We start from the raw sequence: 19,181 nt of genomic DNA, 5'->3' as shown, positions 1-19,181 counted from the left end.
CAACACACTCGTCCGCTGACTGCCGCCGTTACCGCTATCTCGATCGCGAAGCCAGCCCACCCCTCAGAGGGAACGGTGGGTTGAGGTAGCTGATTCCGAGGCAGGGGAAAGGCCGCGTCTGGTCACTGCGGCAGGGTCCGGGATCTCTAAAAGACGGCCATGCAAGGTGGGCAGCCGGCTGGTGGGGCTGAGGGTCCCCACTAAGCCGTTCAAGCTAAAGTTCGACACAGTCAATGAAATTGCGGTGTTGAAAAGGATCTTCACCCCTGATCAGCTGACCAGGCCGGCGAAATCTGTATCACTGTCTTCCCGTGAAGGCGCGATCGCGAGCCCCGCGGTTCTTCCCCCGTCGAGGGCTATTGTCGGCGGAACTTCGGCTGCCCAGCCAAGGGTAGCGGAGTCGACAGCTCAGGCCACGGGTCAGGCAGGCACGCTCGCTGCGAAGGCATGCGCCGGGAAAGTGGTGGCGGGCTTGGTCAGCGATTGTGCGGGCAAAGCAAAAGAGCCGGGCAATACCGAGGCGTCTCCTCTGAGATCCACGGCGGTAGGAATAGAGGCGGTCGGTCAGACAGCCAACGCCGACTTGGGTGCTTCAAAATCTCTGCCGTATCGCGACCGGCCCTGCCCAAAGGGTTTGCATGGGACAGACGCTACCGCGGACGGCTGCGGTGGCAAAACTCCTGCAGGCACTGCGGCTGACGGCAGAGTACGGGGACAGGACGGTGGTGCCATGTCGAGAGACCCGGACTTGCACGCCATTCAGCTTCCGTCTGCTCAAACTTGTGCGTGAGCCCTAGCATACCCGCCGATGCTCCCTTGCTTTGTCAAGCCATTGCACAGTAGAAAGAGAAGCTTGCGTCGTGCACCGGGAGACTTCTTTGATCCCCCCAGGCGTAGACGAAGCTCAGCAGCGTCGAACATGGTTGACCGCCGCACTGCTCGGAAATCCTTGCCGAATCATGCCCGAGCCTGCTCAAACGGGCTTCCGGTGGCAGTAGCTCCCTCGGACATTTGCGGTTGCAAAAAGACGGCAGGCACCGCGGCGGCGGTATGCAGTGGGTTTGATATGAGAACGAAGGTCGACAAAAGGGCAGCGGAGAACAACTTGGCATGCGCTGGAGGGGATGGTGTCAAACACGTACATGAGTTGGGAAGCGTCTTACTTCGGCTCCTGGTCATGCGTGTGGCTCTGGCATTGTGGACTTCCCGCACGGGCTGCAGAGGCGGATCACCTGATGCCGCGGCGAAAGCCGAACATCGCGATTTGTGCAACAACCAGGTGGACTCTCACCTGGAGGCTGCACCCGATTAATTCGAGTGCTACTGGCAAAAGGAAAAACTGTGGTGCACTGACTGAACTCTCATGAACGGTTTTTTTTTTCTTTCGCTGCTGTGGTTTTCTTTTTTTTTCGCCATAAGCTTGCGGGGGCGATAGCGTTCACCTTGCGTTTTGTTCCATAATTGCATTATTCTTGTCCCTGCCGTTTTCCTTCTTCGCTCCCCTTGGTGCTCGCGAGCGAGTACACTTTTGTTGTGCCTTTGCCGTTGGGGTTATATTCAGCACGCGGTATTCTGCTGGTTTGCATGATGTTCCCCGGGAGTGTTATGCATTATTTGTTCCTTCCCTTTGTGTAGCAGTTCACTTTGTGCTTTGCTCGTATGCGCAAATTTTCCTTGACCGCAAATGCATACGGTCCTCAAGGGATATTCCTCGCGGAGTTTTTTTTCGTTTGTTTGTTATTTGTTGGGTTATCCGCGCTGTAATCACTTTGTTTTGGAGCCTGTAGAAGTCCAAGCAGTCCTGACACAGGCTTTTGATAGGGGAGCTGTAATGATTGCAGCGCCGATGAACCCCGTCTTGACGATGACCCCCCTCCCTTCCCTGGGCATTGTTGTGTCTCCCCATTCGGTGGTGGAATGTTGGGGCGGCCTTCGCCGACGCCAGCCAGTCGCAACCCTTTGTATGGGCCTCGCCGGCGGCTTTTACGCGGCGTCGGGGGAGGCTTTCCTTTCATCCTGACCTTCGGGGACGGCCAGGGGGGGAGCGGAGGTCAAAATCCTTGTTGGCATGTTCGCTGCTGTTCGCTGCTGTTGGCATGTTCGCTGCCTTGTTGACATGTTCGCTGCTCGCGCCCTGCTTGCGCATGCTTCGACGAGTTTGTCGAGAGCTGCGACTGCAAGCGGTCGCACGAAGACTCGCTCCCGTGGCGGTTTCTGGGCGCCAGAACCCCACGCATCTTTCCAGCCAACCGTGCGGCGGTTTCGCACCTTTTTGGCCTCCGGGCCCCCACGAGGGATCGTGCCGCGATACCCCCTTGCGCGCTGCGGCGCCTTTTAATTTTAATCCAGTTTTCCTTGTCTTATGTTATGCTTCGTCGTCTCTTGTAAATACGTGTAAATAGACTTCTTTTCTACATCACCTACTGGCCTCGTCTCGTCATCGGGTCCTTCACCACCCTCCACGACGACACCAACCACCTTCAACAACGAACCAAACATTACTGGCGCAGCCCGACAGCGTCGTGGACATCTTCGTCGCTTCAAGTGACGAACTCGTGAACGAAGTGTGACCCAGAGGCAATTTCGAGAGTAGAAGAGGAGAGAAGTCGACACCCCGCAAAGACAAAGACAAAGTCGGCCAGGCTGCTACACCAATTTGCAGAGTCTGTTTTCTAGGGCGTACTCGGTAATTGCTTCTAGTGCGGTGGGATGGTCACGGACCCGACTAACATGTTCCTGTTCAGTCGCAGGGGCGAGACCTAGAGTTAAAAGCTGGTGGCGATTACGGTCGAATAATGGAAAGAGCCAACTTAAGTGGTAACGACTTGGTGTGCCTTCCCGATTACAGGGGGGGGGGCATCAGCGCCATTCGGATCCTGCTGGAGCTGTCTATTTATAAATAACGTATCTTATGCAGCAAAATCTCTGTGTGCATGAAGCACAAATTGCTAAAAATAACTAATCGGCATTGGTAACAGCGTGAGTGGTAGCACGCATGATTACTGATATCAAACTCGGCCTGATGGTTTCAGTGAAGAGATTGTGGTCAATAGCCCTGTACAGAATACATATATCAAACTCCTCGAGTACTTCAGTTGCTGTACAATCCAACTCTTACTTAGTCCGTGGTTGGTATATATTTTCGACATTGTTTCCCTAAATTGTTATGACCAGCAGTTCAAATTATGCAGAATTTATGACCGAGTGTAAAACGTGTACATTTGAGCTGGTGTCTTTCTTATCAATGCATCACCCTTGCAAGAGCGATTCACACCTTCCATTGCTGTTAACAAAATATCATTGTTTTCCTTAGTGGCACTGTTCCTGATAAAGAATAATGCAATGAAGGTAATGTTAACGAAATTCAATGTAATAGTGCTTATGAAAGCGCAAAATGTAGCAGCTCATGCAGCTGTAATATTTCTCAAGAGTAGGACAGTTTGTAAATGTAGTCATGGGTAATTGGCTGCCTTTCTTGTAATCCTTACCTGCAGCACCGAATCGTGTTTTGAGGTGTGTATTTAGTGAAAGAGCACCCAACTCGATTGTATACCCTTCTGTGTGCTGTAGAATGAGCTTTAAATGAGGGTGTTTGCTTTCCGGACCGTGTATAATTGCCACATGCGCGTGAAAGCGTCCATCCGCACGCGCGCACATCGAGCACCGAGTCCAGCGCTTATCTAGAAACACGATCGGAAGTCAGCGTCAACTTGCAGGTGCGCAAGAAGAGCGCGGAGAGATCAGGGGCTCAGGTACAAAAGGTTAGCTTCTACCACATGTGCGTCAGCTTCACCAGCGCCGCAGGCCAGCCCCGCCCACGGAGCAAAACCATCGGCCGCCTGCCAAGCAGTCGAAACGAGGGGAGGGGAAAAAAAAAAAATCGACCTCGCATGAAGTCACGCACATATAGGTAGAGACGTCACGGTGCTGCGTCCAAGGAAGTTAAAAAATTGAAATTTTTTAACCTCCTTGGCTGCGCCCCTGCTTAGGGGGTGGGGTCGGCCTGGGCCCCTACGGGTTATGGTTTGGGAATACGCGGCCCGGTATAGCATAAATTATGGTTAGAGTCTTCTGAAAAAAATGGGCACTTTCTCGAGACTCGTGTGTTTAGTTGCCTCCTAGACCAGAGTATGAATAATTCAGTTGTGACATAAATAACGATTTCAATGAAAGAAAGTTGATCTTTTCGGGAACAGATTTCTTGTACAGAGTGAAACATTTATCAATAAAACACTGTCACATTTTGGCCTCATTAGAAGAGCACGCTTCACTTCAGATAGCATTTTGCACTTCATTCCAAAAACCATCCAGATCGTCTTGTGTTACAAATTGGTAGTAGTAATCATAATCTACAGATCGTTTCACACTGTTCTTCACCGCACTTTTAAAAATCGCTAAGTAATCACTCAGGTCGCAGCAAAAACACGAAACGTTATCAGGGATAGTTCAAAATTACCACTGAAAAAGTTAGGCAGTGTACCAGAATGTGGAGTAATGTGGAGAGGACCTCAAAACTAAGCTTTAACGGGGTGGCCAACAACATGTCAATATTGATGTGATCGCCATAGATACGTGTGTGTTTGTTGTTGATGTGGGGAAGAAAACTGTGCAATCAGGAAAGAAAGGCTGTTTCTTAATCGATTGAAGGGTAATGCAGTACCGAATATGCAGTGTTGCTACTAAGAAGGGATTACGCTTCACAGTGATCATTTGCAAGGGTAAATTGATTAAGGGGCTCACCATTGATAGCACAGTGTAGAAGTAAAAACATTTGGTATGACTGACTGACTCTCATCACATATGGCAAAAAGAATTTCAAGAGGTAGGGCACTAAGAGCTACTGCGCTAATGATGACTGGACGGCCTTACTCCCCGCTTGCCTTGTGTTATTCGGGTACACTAACATAAGCCGCCAGAGCCTACAGCCACATAGTGAACAGCAACCATCTCTGCGAAGAAAGTTTAAAAGCGCACAAACAAACAGGGACCGAAAGGAGGTGTATAAACACGCTTTAACTCGCAAGTAAAGATTTATTTACACATACAGAAATATAAATATGAAGAGAAACCAAAGATTACAGAAACATATAGCCGACTACGGCGCGCCCTTTCTCAAGTACAGTGACTTTGTTTTGCTAACACGTTTGGTATAATGTAAACTGATATAAAAGGCCTCTATTAGCTTCCTAACAGTTTGGCCAATACACCCACGAAAAAAGCTGAAAGCCACGCTTTTTTCAATGCACAAGAAGGCTGGAACTGGTGGAATTTGCTATCGAATATACATGTTCGCTCAAACGAACCTTTCGACACCTTGCAATCTGCCCCACGTCTACAAACTACCATGTACCAAATACCCCAAGTGGCGGTGTTGCTTTTCTATGAAAAAAGAGGAAAACCACGCTATGCCTACATTTACCAAGATTAGCTCAAGCCTAATGAAAACGAGATGGAAAATTTGAGACCCTGCAGTATATCGCAAAACAGTGACCCTTCCTAAAAAAACTTGATGTTTTCTGTGTTTGTTTGGAAATGAACACATCGTCAATCTGCACTATAGCCCCACAGCACAATTTCTGTCCCACTAAACAATGTGGTACCTGTGTCTCTCCGTAGTGGAGGCTTACGTCATCCGAATTTTATGCATTCATTTATTTATTCCTTGATTCATAACGGTTTAGCAATCCGAAATACAGGTTGCGAAAAAGGCGGCGTTATATTTTGCTCCAGAAATTAGTTCATCTTAAAAAGGGGTGCGGAAATACGTTGACGGATAAGATAAATACACAGGACGACCCATCTCTTCTTAGTCAACGTATTTCCGCGCCTGTTTTCAAGATGAATAAACACCAACTCGCCCAAGTTGCCATTCTGTTAAGCAATTTGTTCAATTCGAACCTCTTTAGTAAAAGTATTTATAGTGACGAATTTCGTCGCAGATGTTTTACTATTTAGGGGTACTTGATGGTTCCCATATTATTGAAAGTATTGATAAATGGGCAAATATGTTGTATTGGATGTCACACCATACCATCAGGTTCAGGTACGGCCAATATGAACTTTGGTGGCAAGTGGTGGGTGCGCGTCCCGCTCGTCATTTTTCTCCTTTTCCAAACTCACTCTGTTTCCTCTCTCCGCTCGCATGCCACGTGCGCAGGTGCAATACGATTCATGCAGCTTAAAGCCAAGGCTCTCATTAAAAACAAGACGTAAAACTTGTTCGGGATATTCTATACTCGTTAGCGTTGAAATAGATACCCTGTCGATATTTTCCACCCACAAGCAAGAGCAGCCAGCTGGCGTCATTATGGTGCGGCGGAGTGCTCTAGCCTACAACTGGAGGAAACAGCTTTGCACTGGGCCTGCTAAAAAACACGATACAATTGGCGTTGTTCTTTTTTCGTATCCGGTTTATCTTTCCAATTAGAGTTTGCACTTTTATCGGCGTCGTGCAAACATTTATTACACACAGAGTAATGGCTCCATCATAGTTTTATGGGCATAGCTAGTTCATAGCAGCACTCTCCTGCGAGGCACACAATGCGCTTCTTCTCTTTGTGTTTGCATTGATTGATTGTGGAGTTTAACGCGCCGTAGTGGAGGGCTCCGCATTAATTTTGACCAACTGGGGATATTTTCGTGCTCCGAAATATCGTACACTAGGGTGTTTTTCGTTTTGCCTCCATCAGAAAAGCGGCCCCCACGGCCGGGAATTTTGTGTTTCCAGAGTTTTGGGTCGTTTCCTCTTGCAGTTCGACATAATTCAAGACCAGCTCGCTTCCCGTCGTTGGTTCTACGGGCCGACTTCATAGGGTAGTGTGAAGCTTGAGACAGTTTAAAATATTTTGTATTACCGTAAAACCCTTCGCATTGTCAGTCCCCAAGCAACAACGGTTCTAATGACTTACATCGTTGGCATCAGTTTTGAAAACCATTCGGCGGAAACACCCAAAACTGCCCGCGCCTTCACTGAGCTATCCTCAACACCCGCCACGGAAAAGCAGTCAGCGTATTCGGCAGCCGAGCAAGGGCACCAGGGCACCCCGGCACACTTATACTGTGTTGTAGCCATTGCTCAGACCATGTAACTTTCCGTGCCATTAGTGGTGACGCCGATACCAACGACGGTCATTTTTGACGTTCGAGATTTGGTATAACGCGTTGCATAGTTCTACACGTTCGACTGTAAGACGGTCCTCTGATAAGCTCATTAGTGTTGTCTCAAACTTCGTTCTTACGCTTCTTGCTGAAATTGTTATTTAACTTGGTACAGGGGTGAGCGCAAAATTAAGAAGGAGCAAGAGTGAAAGCTCTTCTCACAGAAGTGTAGTGTAGTTAGAAAAATATAGCCCACAAAGGCCCAAATGATGGTTCAGTTCTTCTCGTTGCTATTGGCTTCAAATGTCGCTCACACGTGGTGGCCTTATTCTTTCTTGCTTCAAGAACTTTCATTTTTGAAAAGAGTGGTTATCTTATCTCCGTGAACAGTGTGAATGCATGAGGAATTTAGTACGCCTTCATGCTGTCACGTAGTAAACTTTTTTAGTCAGCTTTAGACAAGTGCCCGAATGCAGGATTCATGTTAACGGTCGTCGCATTGTTGCTAAAAGCTTCAGATTAGCTGTGATGATGTCCGCCAATATATGCAGCTTTCTTTACAGCAGCCATGGGAATTCCAGAAGGGTAACTTCTACGATAACCATCGTCTCATTTATCATCTTGCAGGTTGGGTGGTATTCGAACAGTCGCGGTTACGAGAAGCGGTTTCTTCGTAGACCACACACTTAACCTTATTCAATAAACAAGAGCACGTGGAAGGAACAACCTACCCTTTGAAACATGTACGTGAGAACTGGCAGACATTCTGTTAAGAACAGTTTAAGGACAATGGCCAACCATGTGCTACACCATAAAGAGCACGTTGTACCCAATCAATTATTTCGCGAAGGCATGTTTGAATAGACCGCAGGTTTGGCTCATAATGCCGGGGTTATTGTTATAACTTCTTCAAATTGCTGCCACGCACTGTCACACTTCGCCGTAAAACCCTTATGGGTCGCATTGTTGTGTGGGGAACGCGTATTTTGAACTTGCTTGGAACTCGGGATATGTTTTTTAATAATCGGGAGTGATAAAATTATGTGCGCTGGAACTTCGGAGAAAACGTTCATGGTCCGTAGTTCAAATGAACTGTTTCCTCTGGAATAGGGTGCTGATTTCCACCCACAAAATCATCCAGTTAAGAAAAATATTTGAAGTGTAGCCATTCAACGACCACCTTTAAAACCAGCCTTTCAATCCACCCTTTATACGCCAATCAAAAAAACCGGCAAGAAGGGTGACTCGAGTTGTAGTGGCTCCTCCGGTTTTGTTTGATTAAACCATGGTAACTGCAATGTGGAGTTTCGCGCGAATATCTCTTTTCCTTGCTTATTCTACGAGATCCCTTCGGACATTAAATCTCGGCAAATCAGCCAATCTCACATTTTGTACCTTCCGTAGGTCGAAAAAGTACTCGAGGCAGTAATTAAATTGTTAAGAAACGCGACTTTTATGACATAAACACCGTTGCACTTTGTCTTCACGGTATCTTGGAGTTTCATATGTCCCTTTATTACAGAAAGAGCAGAAATGCTGTGAGTAGTTCATGCTTTAAAACATTTGAGTGAGTTTATAAATCATACCAATTCTTACCACCTTCATTATCTAGTCAGTGTAGTCGCTCTGCTGTTATGTCACGCCTGAAAGTAAAAGCAGTTGAAGGCACACGTAGAAATAACCTGACACCATTTCAAAATATCTTTTTAGCAGGCAACTTCGTCATTATAAAAATTATATCCCAGCATAAAAAAACCAGTAGTCCTACGAATATTCACTGATTCTTGGAGGATTTTCAACTTGCTTTGGGAAGCTTTTATTCTTGATAACTATCACATTTTGCTGGCTATTCTCTAAACGCAAGGAGTTTCTCCATAACTTGAACAAAGGGCACAGCGCGTGGATATAAAACTCTACTACTCCTGTATCGAAACCACAACAAATGAGGAGCACGAAGCTTGGAAAAATGAAATGCAACAGCAAATGATCCAACCAAGAAGCGAACACCTGTTTCTTATCGGCTGGATTTACAGGGCTTTCATTTGGCTCTTTAGTGCTTTACTGGTACGGACATTTCATGGCTTTCCAAAGATTTCAATCAGTGTCTTCGTTAGGCGGATTGGAGTATTTTCTTTCTAATGCTTTACGTCCATGCTACCCTCTCGAAATCCAAAACTTCGCGACCATGGTGGGAAGCGTTTTATTTTTCTTCACTTCACCCACGATCACCATCATCGCCAAGGAAACTTGGTTTTGCTGCAGTTCGTTTCGGGTGGACTATAGTCGTCCCCAGTCCTTGGCTTGCCAGTGCTTTGCATCCGCATGCCTACCTCTGTCAATGAAGGGACTATTCCATGTCTATCTCTGTTCCTTGATTATTTAAATAATTATATAATAATCTCTTGTTAAAACGAAATCGATTTATTCGAAATATCGCTTTATTTGAAATTTATTCTGGTCCAAACCCAAGAACATGCATTTTAGGCCGCATCACTCGAACCCCACGAAGAGCTTGACCCGCTTAGAGTAAAGTGGCGAGTGGGGGCGTCGCCGAGCGGCGGCGACTCAGTGGTTAGTCAGGATGTCAATGATGGCGGGTCAGCGCAAACTAGTGTTTTGCTCGCGATTTTCTCGAGCCGGTCATGATGAAATCGCCCCATCCTACTTTAGACAAACGTTCCAAATGCAGGATAAGGCCATTGAATTTGGTTTCTAGACATTGGGCAATGGCGTGGACGAGATGGTGTGCGAACACCGGCGCTCCTTCCATGAAATCAGCAGTGTCGTCGACAACAGGGCACAAAAAACTCTTGCGTTGCAAACTTAACGGCTCAACAGCTAAGCGAAAATTGCCCAGTGATCATGCAAAGCCCCTAGTGCGAAGCCGGTCGGTTTCCACGGTTGCGGTCACTCAGCGCAACCGTGAAAACCGGTTAATCATTTTTACCTATATGAGCGGTGAATCGTTTTTAGCTCAACAAAGACAACCTGAAACTCGAGCTATAGGTTTCTGACGCTTTCCAGCGCGAAACTCTCGTAGCGTTCCGTGAAGCCCGCACGCCACCTATAAAAGTGCCCACTGCCACTGTCACGTTTACGTCGGCGACCACAGCGTCATGTTTTGCTTGGCCAAATTGGAGCAGAACATGCTCGCTCCCGGCGAGAACTTGAAACAGGCAAAGCTCACGGCACATTTTTAGCCCCTTTATAAAGTTTTTTTTTTCCCTGAAGACATTGTCCTTTGATTCCGCGCAGCTGTGGCGCGATTAAAGCTCACATCCTCAAACTTTTTCCGAGTTGTCGCAAATATAAAAACACTGCTTATAACGGAATTTTAGCCGTCCCGCTGACTACGTTAAAACGAGGGAGTACTGTATATGTGGCAGGGCTTAACCTTAATAATGGTTTAACTGAACACCCTTCAGGTTTTGTTCTGGGAAAACAGAGGACGAGAACGAGATGAAGGCAAAAAAACACTTGTGGATACAGAGGCTCTCGCCGACATGAAGTGCTTAAAAGTAAGCTCTGATCAGGCAAAGGATCTTCTGCGATCCCCAAGGGTAAGAAATTGAAGAAACCGAACATATGTCTCGGCACCGGTGCAAAGGGATATGATATAAAAATGCTTCACGATATGTTTTGCAAACACTTTATGTCAAATACGCACATCGATTATATTGTTTCTGAAATGTGCTCTGGATATGGCATCATTGCAAGAGCGACGTGCATTTTCTTGCTATGGTCAATCTTCTGCTCTACAACATCCACGCTCTGCTCCAGCAAAACATCGTCTCATTACTATAAAATAGTTTTCGCATTTTATATATTGTTTGAAGCTGTTGTGGTGGAATTAAAGCTTTTGTGGTGTAATCCCTGGGGGAAAAAAGCGAGACCCAGAATGCGGGCGATAGAAGAAACTTATGTTCGCACTTGGCGAATATACCGTCATACCTAGGCATTGCGTTACGCGTTGCCCGTTTAATAGATGCAACGACCAGAAAAAGCTGTTGACAGTGCATTTCGGTGATTTCCGAAAACTGTTGTCGGTTTATGAAGGAACAAGACCACTGTCGAAATGTGTACTCTTTTTCAGTTTTTGCAGCATTAGAACCTCTGTATTGCTTTTCTCGTGAAATTACTTTTTTATGTTGATGCTGAAAATATCTTGAAATTGTGGTCAAATTATAACTCGAATACCTGCACTGCGTTATCAGCATACTGTAGTACATGAAATTGCGGCGTATGGATCAGTGGCTCTTCCCTTAGAACCATCAAGAGGCGGTCGTGGTGCCCATTCCGAAACCAAAGAGTGACCACGCGTTCATGGCAAATTTACGCCCATTCTCTCTCAGGCCAACCTTCTGTAAATTTATTTAGCTGATGGCCATAACTTTGAAAAGCCAAGCAAGTACTTCCACCTGGCTCAAATAAGGTTGGACACCCAAAGCAGCCTTTACATCCCACGAAAGTTGCATCGAGCGAGCCGGTATCAATGCCACACATCCCGGTTGCTATTGACTTTCAGAAAGCTTTCGACACCGTAACCCATGCAGCGATGCTCGATGACGTTGTGGGGGCTTATCTGGCCTATGCGCACAAAACAGACCCGCCCCGGCTGCCACGACGCCATTTTCTTTAGCAATTGCTGCAAGTGAAGAATTGCTTCGGGTGAATTGCGTTTAGCTCCTTCAAATTTATAATAGGGTTCTATTAGCCGGTGGCTAGCTACGTGACTGGACCTGCATTTGACTCATTGGGAGAGTCATACGAGGTAGTCACGGTTATTCTATTACTGAATAATTCTATCGAAGTTGCAGGAAAAGGTTGCTTCCTCTTTATTCTACACGGTACATAATAAAGGGGAAGGGAAAAAAAGAAAGAGGACAAGCAAGTTATTTTAATTTCTCATGAGCAACGACATGCAGATTGTTGAGTGGCGGTTGGCAGAAGATGACGGGTAACAATATATCCGGGTGAAAAGGACATTGTACAGTTCGCACCATAACTAGCGTACCAAGCCATCCTTGTTCAACGACATGGCCGACAAGGAATGCTCGCTGTGAGTAGTAAACTTGAAAAACATTTCTCACATTGAGCGTGAAGATTAATGCACTGAAGTGTAAGAAAATATGATCGTTGTTCTTGAATCTTCTGGCAGCTGGACAGCCTATTTTTTCCCGCACCCATTTTCTGGGAGCTTGATAGCGCATTGTTAACACAACACACGTTGGCTGTTTTAGCAATCAGTACGTGTTCCCCCTAAAATAACTGGGAACTGCGTGCTGTGGAAGAGCGGCCGCTCCGTATGAGTTTTCTCCGTGCCAGTGCTAGTTGCATAGGCCACATCTGCGGAAATGCAGAATTTCAGCAGGTCTCATAATTTCTTTTGGTATACACCTTACTTTATCGTCGAGCAGTTCGCTGTAGAAGATCGTGACATAATTAAAGCACTTATATGGGGTTCTTTTCATTATAAATCAGCTTGCCAACTTTGCATGAAGGGCTTTCATGCGCCGGTTATAAGAAGAAGCGACACCTCACCAACCTGTGTGGATGGGGTAGAGTCCAGACATAAGGCTCCCCCTGGATGGAGAACAGAGTGGCTGCACGTAGTAGTTGTTCAGTATCACCCCTTCGCTTGCTATGGCGTCCAGGTTGGGCGTGGGGATTTGAGAGGAGCCGTACACGCTGATGTCGGCAATGCCCTACGTAGCACCAACGTCCATTACCAACCAAATCGCGAGTTCCTTCAAACAAAAAGCACACTGTTCTACTGTATTTGGATCTATGCTTAACTACAAGCAAAGGATTGTTCTGCTGACGTAACGATACAGGTCCCACATAAAAGTTATGCTCTCTCACTCCGCGATAAGTAAAGTATCATCTTTTTATCAGTGATTAGAAATAAGAAATGCAGAGAAGCATCGAAGTAAATACCGCGGATTATCCTCGATATATAAGGAGCGAATCGTGCCGTAGGATTGCACTTATACTTTTTACGAGGAACGGTTCGGATAAGCACACACATTAAACACAGCCAACGTAGAGTACAGTGAGTGTCATCTTTTTATCAGTGATTAAAAATAAGAAATGCAGAGAAGCATGGAAGTAAATAGCTCGGATTATCCTCTATATATAAGGAGCGAATCGCGCCGTAGGATTGCACTTATGCTTGTTACGAGGGACGGTTCGGATAAGCAACCATTACACACAGCCACGTAAATTACAGTGAGTGTGAACGTGAACATTTGACAGATTTCTGTGTGGTGGGAAATTTACAGCTAAGAAATATGAATACAGGCTCTAACCGAGGGCACAATAAATTCAGAAGCTGACGTTTTGAAACCAGAGCGATTCCTTCCTTACGGGTGACTTGGGCCATGCAGAAGCGGCGTCCATTACTTTTTCAGCGAGGTCGGGAAAGATATTAGCTGAGGAGCATAGCCCGTGCGTGTATATGTACGGCATTCTCGCACTATAGCAATTAAGGTTTCATAGAGTTTGGTGTATGTGCCACGACTCAAATTGAAGCCTCTCCCTCGTTTACGTTCAGTCCCCGGGGACGGCCGTTCCGCCAGAATGAACTCTGTGGTCGGATACATCGCAGTGCTTGGCGACGGCGCTGCATTCTGGTTGGCAAGTATGGATCCGTGGTATGGACTGTTGGGCAGTTTTGTTATACGCAGTCGGGCGAGCTGGTCATCCACCTTCGCACGCCGGGATGGCTATTCGAATGGTTGAGTTGAGCAAACATCGGTCAGGGTTAATATTGAGGATAAATGTTGGCTTTCGTACATAAATCATGAATTGTGTGCAAGAATATTTGCTGTTCCGACTCGGCTTTCGTCGAATTTGTTTCCACTATACATTGCACAATAAAAGTTTGAAAAGTTTGAACAATAAAAGTTGGAAAATTTGGAAGTTATGAAGCAGTGGTACCGCAGTGCATTTGGAGCGTCTGCTTCTGGAACATGCGTTCCGCCGTTGGCGCCTCTGGCGTGTGAAACCCAGACTATAAAGGAACCTGTAACATGGCTGATAAATGCTTTAGATAATTTCTTTATGCCTGTATGTATTGTGAAAGTTGTAGTTATAACTAGCATATAACCGCTCTGCGTAATTTGCTCGTCGCGCAAGGCACACCTTCAAATTTATGCTGTGCTTCTTCGGTGGGTTTGTTCAAACTCCCGATCAAATGCATTTATTGCGGCAACTGAAGGGGAGCCAGCCGATAATGGCGGCATCACTTGAACAACATTATTCAAGTGCTGAAGCATCCCGGCGGCCAAGAAAAGGTGGAAACATATGAAAAGTAAGTTTCTTTCTTTTCAATTACGCGGAGAGGAGTATATCTTGGTGTAGGTACCTCTGGGCCTCCATTCTGCGTACTGGATGCTCTTTTTCACTACCGTTTAAAAGCGTGTAAGGTTTCGAATAAAGTTCAAAAAAGTTTGGCAGTCTGGTATTGTCTTGGTGGTTATTATTTTGATGGCCGTGGCAGGAAGAAACGTAGTGGAGTGTGATCGGTGAACCTGATGAGTGACTGCGCTCGGATGGTTGTAAGGCTGGCATAGAATGGTTAATTGATTGTGGTGACTACCTGCAACGATGACGAAGTTGGCGATAAAACCTGAGTAGCCTCATCTTGTTAAAGGCGCCTACCATGACTGTATCCTCTGTAGCCTTAGTGATTGTCTGCTCAGTGGCCGGAGTTGGAGGTAGAGAAGAATTCGGAGTGTAAAAGTAATTGAAAAAAGAGAGCTCTTTCTCTGGACCAGCAGAAATAGGATGCTGGTCGGGGCTCTGGAGGTGGGGCTCAGTTGGGGTGGCGGCCACGGCAAATACGGGACACCAGAATGCTCTTACGAAATTTACTTTGAGTAGACGCCGTTAACGAGTAAAATGCCTTCACAGCACTTGGCGTGTTGGGCGGCCAATAATGGCAGTACAAAGTGTTTCAAAAGACTCGTACGGGTATCTGTACTTTAAGCTAGGAAAATCCGAACCTGGGAATTTCTTTCATCCAGTGTACAAACCATGCCCCAAAAACGAACTGGGAAAGTGCTACTTTTAAAACAAAGTTTGCTTTAGAGCCAGCATCACTGAGTTCAAAGGGCACTGCCGCGCAGCCTCTTTTTGCCCTGTGGTATGTTCAGCGATTAATGTTATCTGCTTCACGCGCTGTATTTACCAATCGCGCAGGTTTTAATCAGCGCAACAGAGTAACCGCTGCGGACAAAAGACCACTAGTTATTCAGAAAAGAAAATCTCCAGCAAACGCTCACAATGAGTCTGGCAGCGGCCAATAATAGCATTTGTAGCAACAAAATAACTAATGACACAGCGTTACTTACGAGATCATCGGCAAGGATAAACACAATATGGGGTGGCCTGGTGTTATGTCGAATGGAAGTCGCCATTGTTACCCCGAACAAAAGTAGGAAGGCTGCCATTTTTCTGAGCGACATCTTCTGAAATGGCGTCAACAGAACATTCAGACAGAACTTGAAGAGGCATAACAAATAACGTGGTGAAGGTTGCAGAACAATTTTAAGCAGCATAAACCATCCACCTTAAATATAATAAAATAGAACACCCAAGTGCTGTAACAGTAGGAACCGTGGGGGTTACGGCAGTGTCAGGGGCTTTATAAAAGAAATAATGCTTAAATGTGTACTTTAGTCATGAGGGGTGCCTAAAGGGCCTAGTATACATCATTCAAACACTGAGTGTTCACCATTTTTTCAAAAACGAGAATTTGGCGTCAATATTCATGCTTCGCAGCAACTAAAGGCGGTGACCAATAGCGTTTTTGCCTCTGTGTCAAGTAACGCCTCCTCACCTACACGCCCTTCAGGATCCTCAGCCTTGCTCCTTTCGATCTTCAATTCTGCATCTTTCAAGATCCCTTATTTTTCCTTCCATCCACTCTTCCCACATCTTATCCATCACCTGCCACTCTACTCCTTTCTTTGTGCATCCCACTAACGGTAAACTATTATACTGAATTTCTGGCTAGAACTAGCCTGTCATCTATCGTATACTGCCTGGGCATGCACACAGAAGCCTAACCTTCCCCCATACCCAATCCACCCTTGCTTCGTAGGAAAGGAGTCTGGCCGACTCTAGCGAGTAAGTACAAAGGAGACTCGTCGAACGCCAAGAGAAGGCCCTGTCGGCTATTCCGGGAGCTCCGGTCTAGGGGATCCTTGTGCAAAATAAAGTTATTTTCATCTTCTTCTTTCTGTTGCCGCTCCACTCCCTGTATAAATGATTGATTCATTACTCGCAACGAGTGCCATCCCAAAAAATAGTCGATGTTGTACGCTTGCCCTATTTGTAGCGCTGGTAATAATGACTGGTTCAAAATAAGCATTGTGTGTTTTACAGGTCGTAGCTGTCCCTTGCTGTTATTCCCCGCTTTGCAATTCCTCTTATTCTCCTGGTGGTCAACTCAGATCTCCTGTTTGTCAATTCTTCAGCGTTGAAGTTCAGTTATGCGCTGCGTCTAAACCGTAGGGTTTCGCGAAGGCAAATATTTCCCCATGTATCATTGGACGAATACGGTGGAATTCTCACAGGATGTGCCCGATTATTTCTATCCTTTTTCCAGACATACAAACATACGAATATATTGCGCTTACTTTCCTCATGCCTCTCCTCCATTCACTTATTTCATATGCCTTTGTATCACCCTTTTTTCCCCTGTCGCATTATTAACCCCGCGGTAACGGTACCAAATAATCCCTCTTTTTGGTCCTCACTTGATTACCGGTGGGCATTCGCAATTTGTGCGTCATAGGTCGAGTGGTTGATGTGTCGCCTATAAACAACGTGACCCACTGTGACCCCATGGGGAAGAACGATTGAGGCACTGGTCAAAAATCAGAAATGGTCACTTAACAGTGACTCTGATTCAACGACACACTAAGGAGCAGATACTCTAATAGCCTTTCTGGCTGATTCGCCCCAGCGACAGACAGAGAGTCAGAAGAAAAAACAAACGTTCTGAGGGACCGACTGACGAGGACTAAAATTACCCTACATTTTTACCCAGAAGCATTTCCGACGTTGCTTGCTGGTATCTTGACGCGGTAAGCAATTGGAAATTTCGTTTCCAAAAAAAGGTCGGGCTTACCCGTTCCGCAATTATCACATTACTGCAGGCACTAGGTTATGTGGTGCACCGTAAATGCATTGTGCCATGTGATATCGGTATTTCGTTTACTGCGAGTGGTTTTGTCAGAAGCTTCAACTAGACCACGCTTTATTGCCCGCAACCTCCACTGAAGATACCCAGACACAATGTGAATCCGAACAGGACGTCTCGCCATCGTGAGAAGGCCAGGATATCGGGGGGTAGGGAATGGCTGGTCTTTTCCGGCGCTCAAGATGACTCGTATACGGAATGAAATCATACGAGCTCAACCCTCGCTACCTTACTTCCTTACCCTCGCGGGTTACTGGCATTGCTCATAAAAGCTAGCCGCCACCATCATTGGTTGACCTCGTAACGCCTCCAAATAAAATGCTAGACCTAAGGTGACACACACCCCACGGTAGCTGCTAGTATTGCATAAAAGAGAGACATATGCACGGGTATTTTGTTCGGAAAAGGTGTATCTCAAATGCTTTAAAAACGTGATGCCTAATTCAGCATGAGTGAAACAACCAATGAATGATAAAATCACTTTGAGCGCAAGCTGTTGGAGGGTCGATCAATAAAATTAGTGTCTGGGCTATGAATAAAATGTGCGTACTCTGCAGGCAATCTATGCGTTACAACCCCGTGATTAAACCACACGTGCAATGTTGCAGTGAAAACACCTTGTAGGCAGCAATGTAGGTACACCGCATTCGCATGATACAGCGTGGTTCTGCTCAGCGAAGCCATGTGTTTTAATTTTTGCAGCACTGATTCCGCTGTCTTCATAGCTTCTTATGTGTTGCTTACTTTATCGAATGTGGAAACACAAATTGCTTGGCTGCAGTCTTCGTCGAACACACCGAAATATTCAGACAAGAAAGTGAACTTCTTACCACAATCCCCCTTCGGCCAGGCATACCTAATTCGGCGCTCCCACAAGAGCGCAATGAGTGAACTGAACTGTTTGCGTGATGGTGGCAGGATACGACTGTTTTTGGAAACTATGAGAACGCAGCAAGTCAGCGCACTTCTTTAGCACAGCTGCAAATCGGAAATGGGTGGGAGTTTTATTTCTAAAATTTCCTTTCCCGGATTTCCAAAGCCAGCCGATTGCGGTAGAGGCGCCGCCATTAAATTGTACTCGATGCCTCGATACAGATGTTTAACAATCGGTCCCTCATCCGGGCCAACCGCTTGAAAAAGCAGGCGCAAACTGCGCAACAAAAAAAGTTGCAGGTTTTATCTACGTTTTGGTCTTAAGATGTATGACGCGCTAGAGTTACCTAGGCCTCGAGAGAGCGTTTTGTAACGGAGTTGCTGTATTCACCATTTGTGGTTTCCAGGCACTGAAGTTAAATGATGAGAGCTAGGCTAGCCGCAATGGTTTTAATCACTGCAGAACAGAAAATTTAGGGGTCATCACGCTTTCGTAACCTAAGATGTTGGCGTGAAAAATTGAGACCGCGGGCTGTTGGTCAGTTCAAGAGAGAAAGTAACATTGTCAACGTTTAAAAGAGTTTATCGTGGTGGACCGACGGACCTCTTCGGTTTTTTTATAAGAGAAATCGACAGCGCGCGCGAGAGAGAGAGAGAGAAAAAAAGAGCGAGAAAGAAGGAAATGTCTTTCTTGAGTAAGATTTATTGAACGTTTGGGTTATGGGGACAAAGAGATGGTAGACGTTATGGGTACAACCAGAATTCCATGACCCGAGAACGAGCTCACGGTGACCTTGAGGTGACAAGCTCGACACAGCAGCCTGTCATTTGTCGGTAACATTTGGATATGCATTGTTTGAGTTGTTCACTCCTGAGCATATGCTTCGATATGGACAGTTTTCGCAGAGTACAGAAGGTGTTTTCTCGTATTTACCAGAGATCTATGTTATTGTAGGACATTTCCTAGCAAACATATTCGCCAATCTAGATTTGCGGATTG

The 19,181-nt window shown here is 46.0% G+C and overlaps 1 protein-coding gene across 1 annotated transcript in view; it reads right to left on the bottom strand.

Annotated features, from left to right (window-relative positions):
* The window catches only part of LOC144143436 (arylsulfatase B-like), a 113,468-nt gene extending 95,249 nt beyond the window's left edge, over positions 1 to 18,219 (bottom strand). The window contains exons 1-3 of the mRNA XM_077675191.1: positions 18,139 to 18,219; positions 15,453 to 15,569; positions 12,644 to 12,803 (exon numbers count right to left, since the gene is read on the bottom strand). Coding sequence (XP_077531317.1) covers positions 12,644 to 12,803; positions 15,453 to 15,569; positions 18,139 to 18,162 — 301 coding nt within the window. The 5' untranslated portion in view covers positions 18,163 to 18,219. The remainder of the gene's footprint in view (positions 1 to 12,643; positions 12,804 to 15,452; positions 15,570 to 18,138) is intronic.
* Positions 18,220 to 19,181: the final 962 nt, after the last annotated feature.

Source organism: Haemaphysalis longicornis, unplaced genomic scaffold (assembly GCF_048455015.1).
Source record: "Haemaphysalis longicornis isolate Haplotype H1 unplaced genomic scaffold, Haemaphysalis longicornis Haplotype H1 scaffold_6, whole genome shotgun sequence".
NCBI classification, from domain to species: Eukaryota; Metazoa; Arthropoda; class Arachnida; order Ixodida; family Ixodidae; genus Haemaphysalis; species Haemaphysalis longicornis.
The sequence above is the reverse complement of the archived record's forward strand: the minus strand, read 5'-3'. Positions and strand labels throughout refer to the sequence as shown.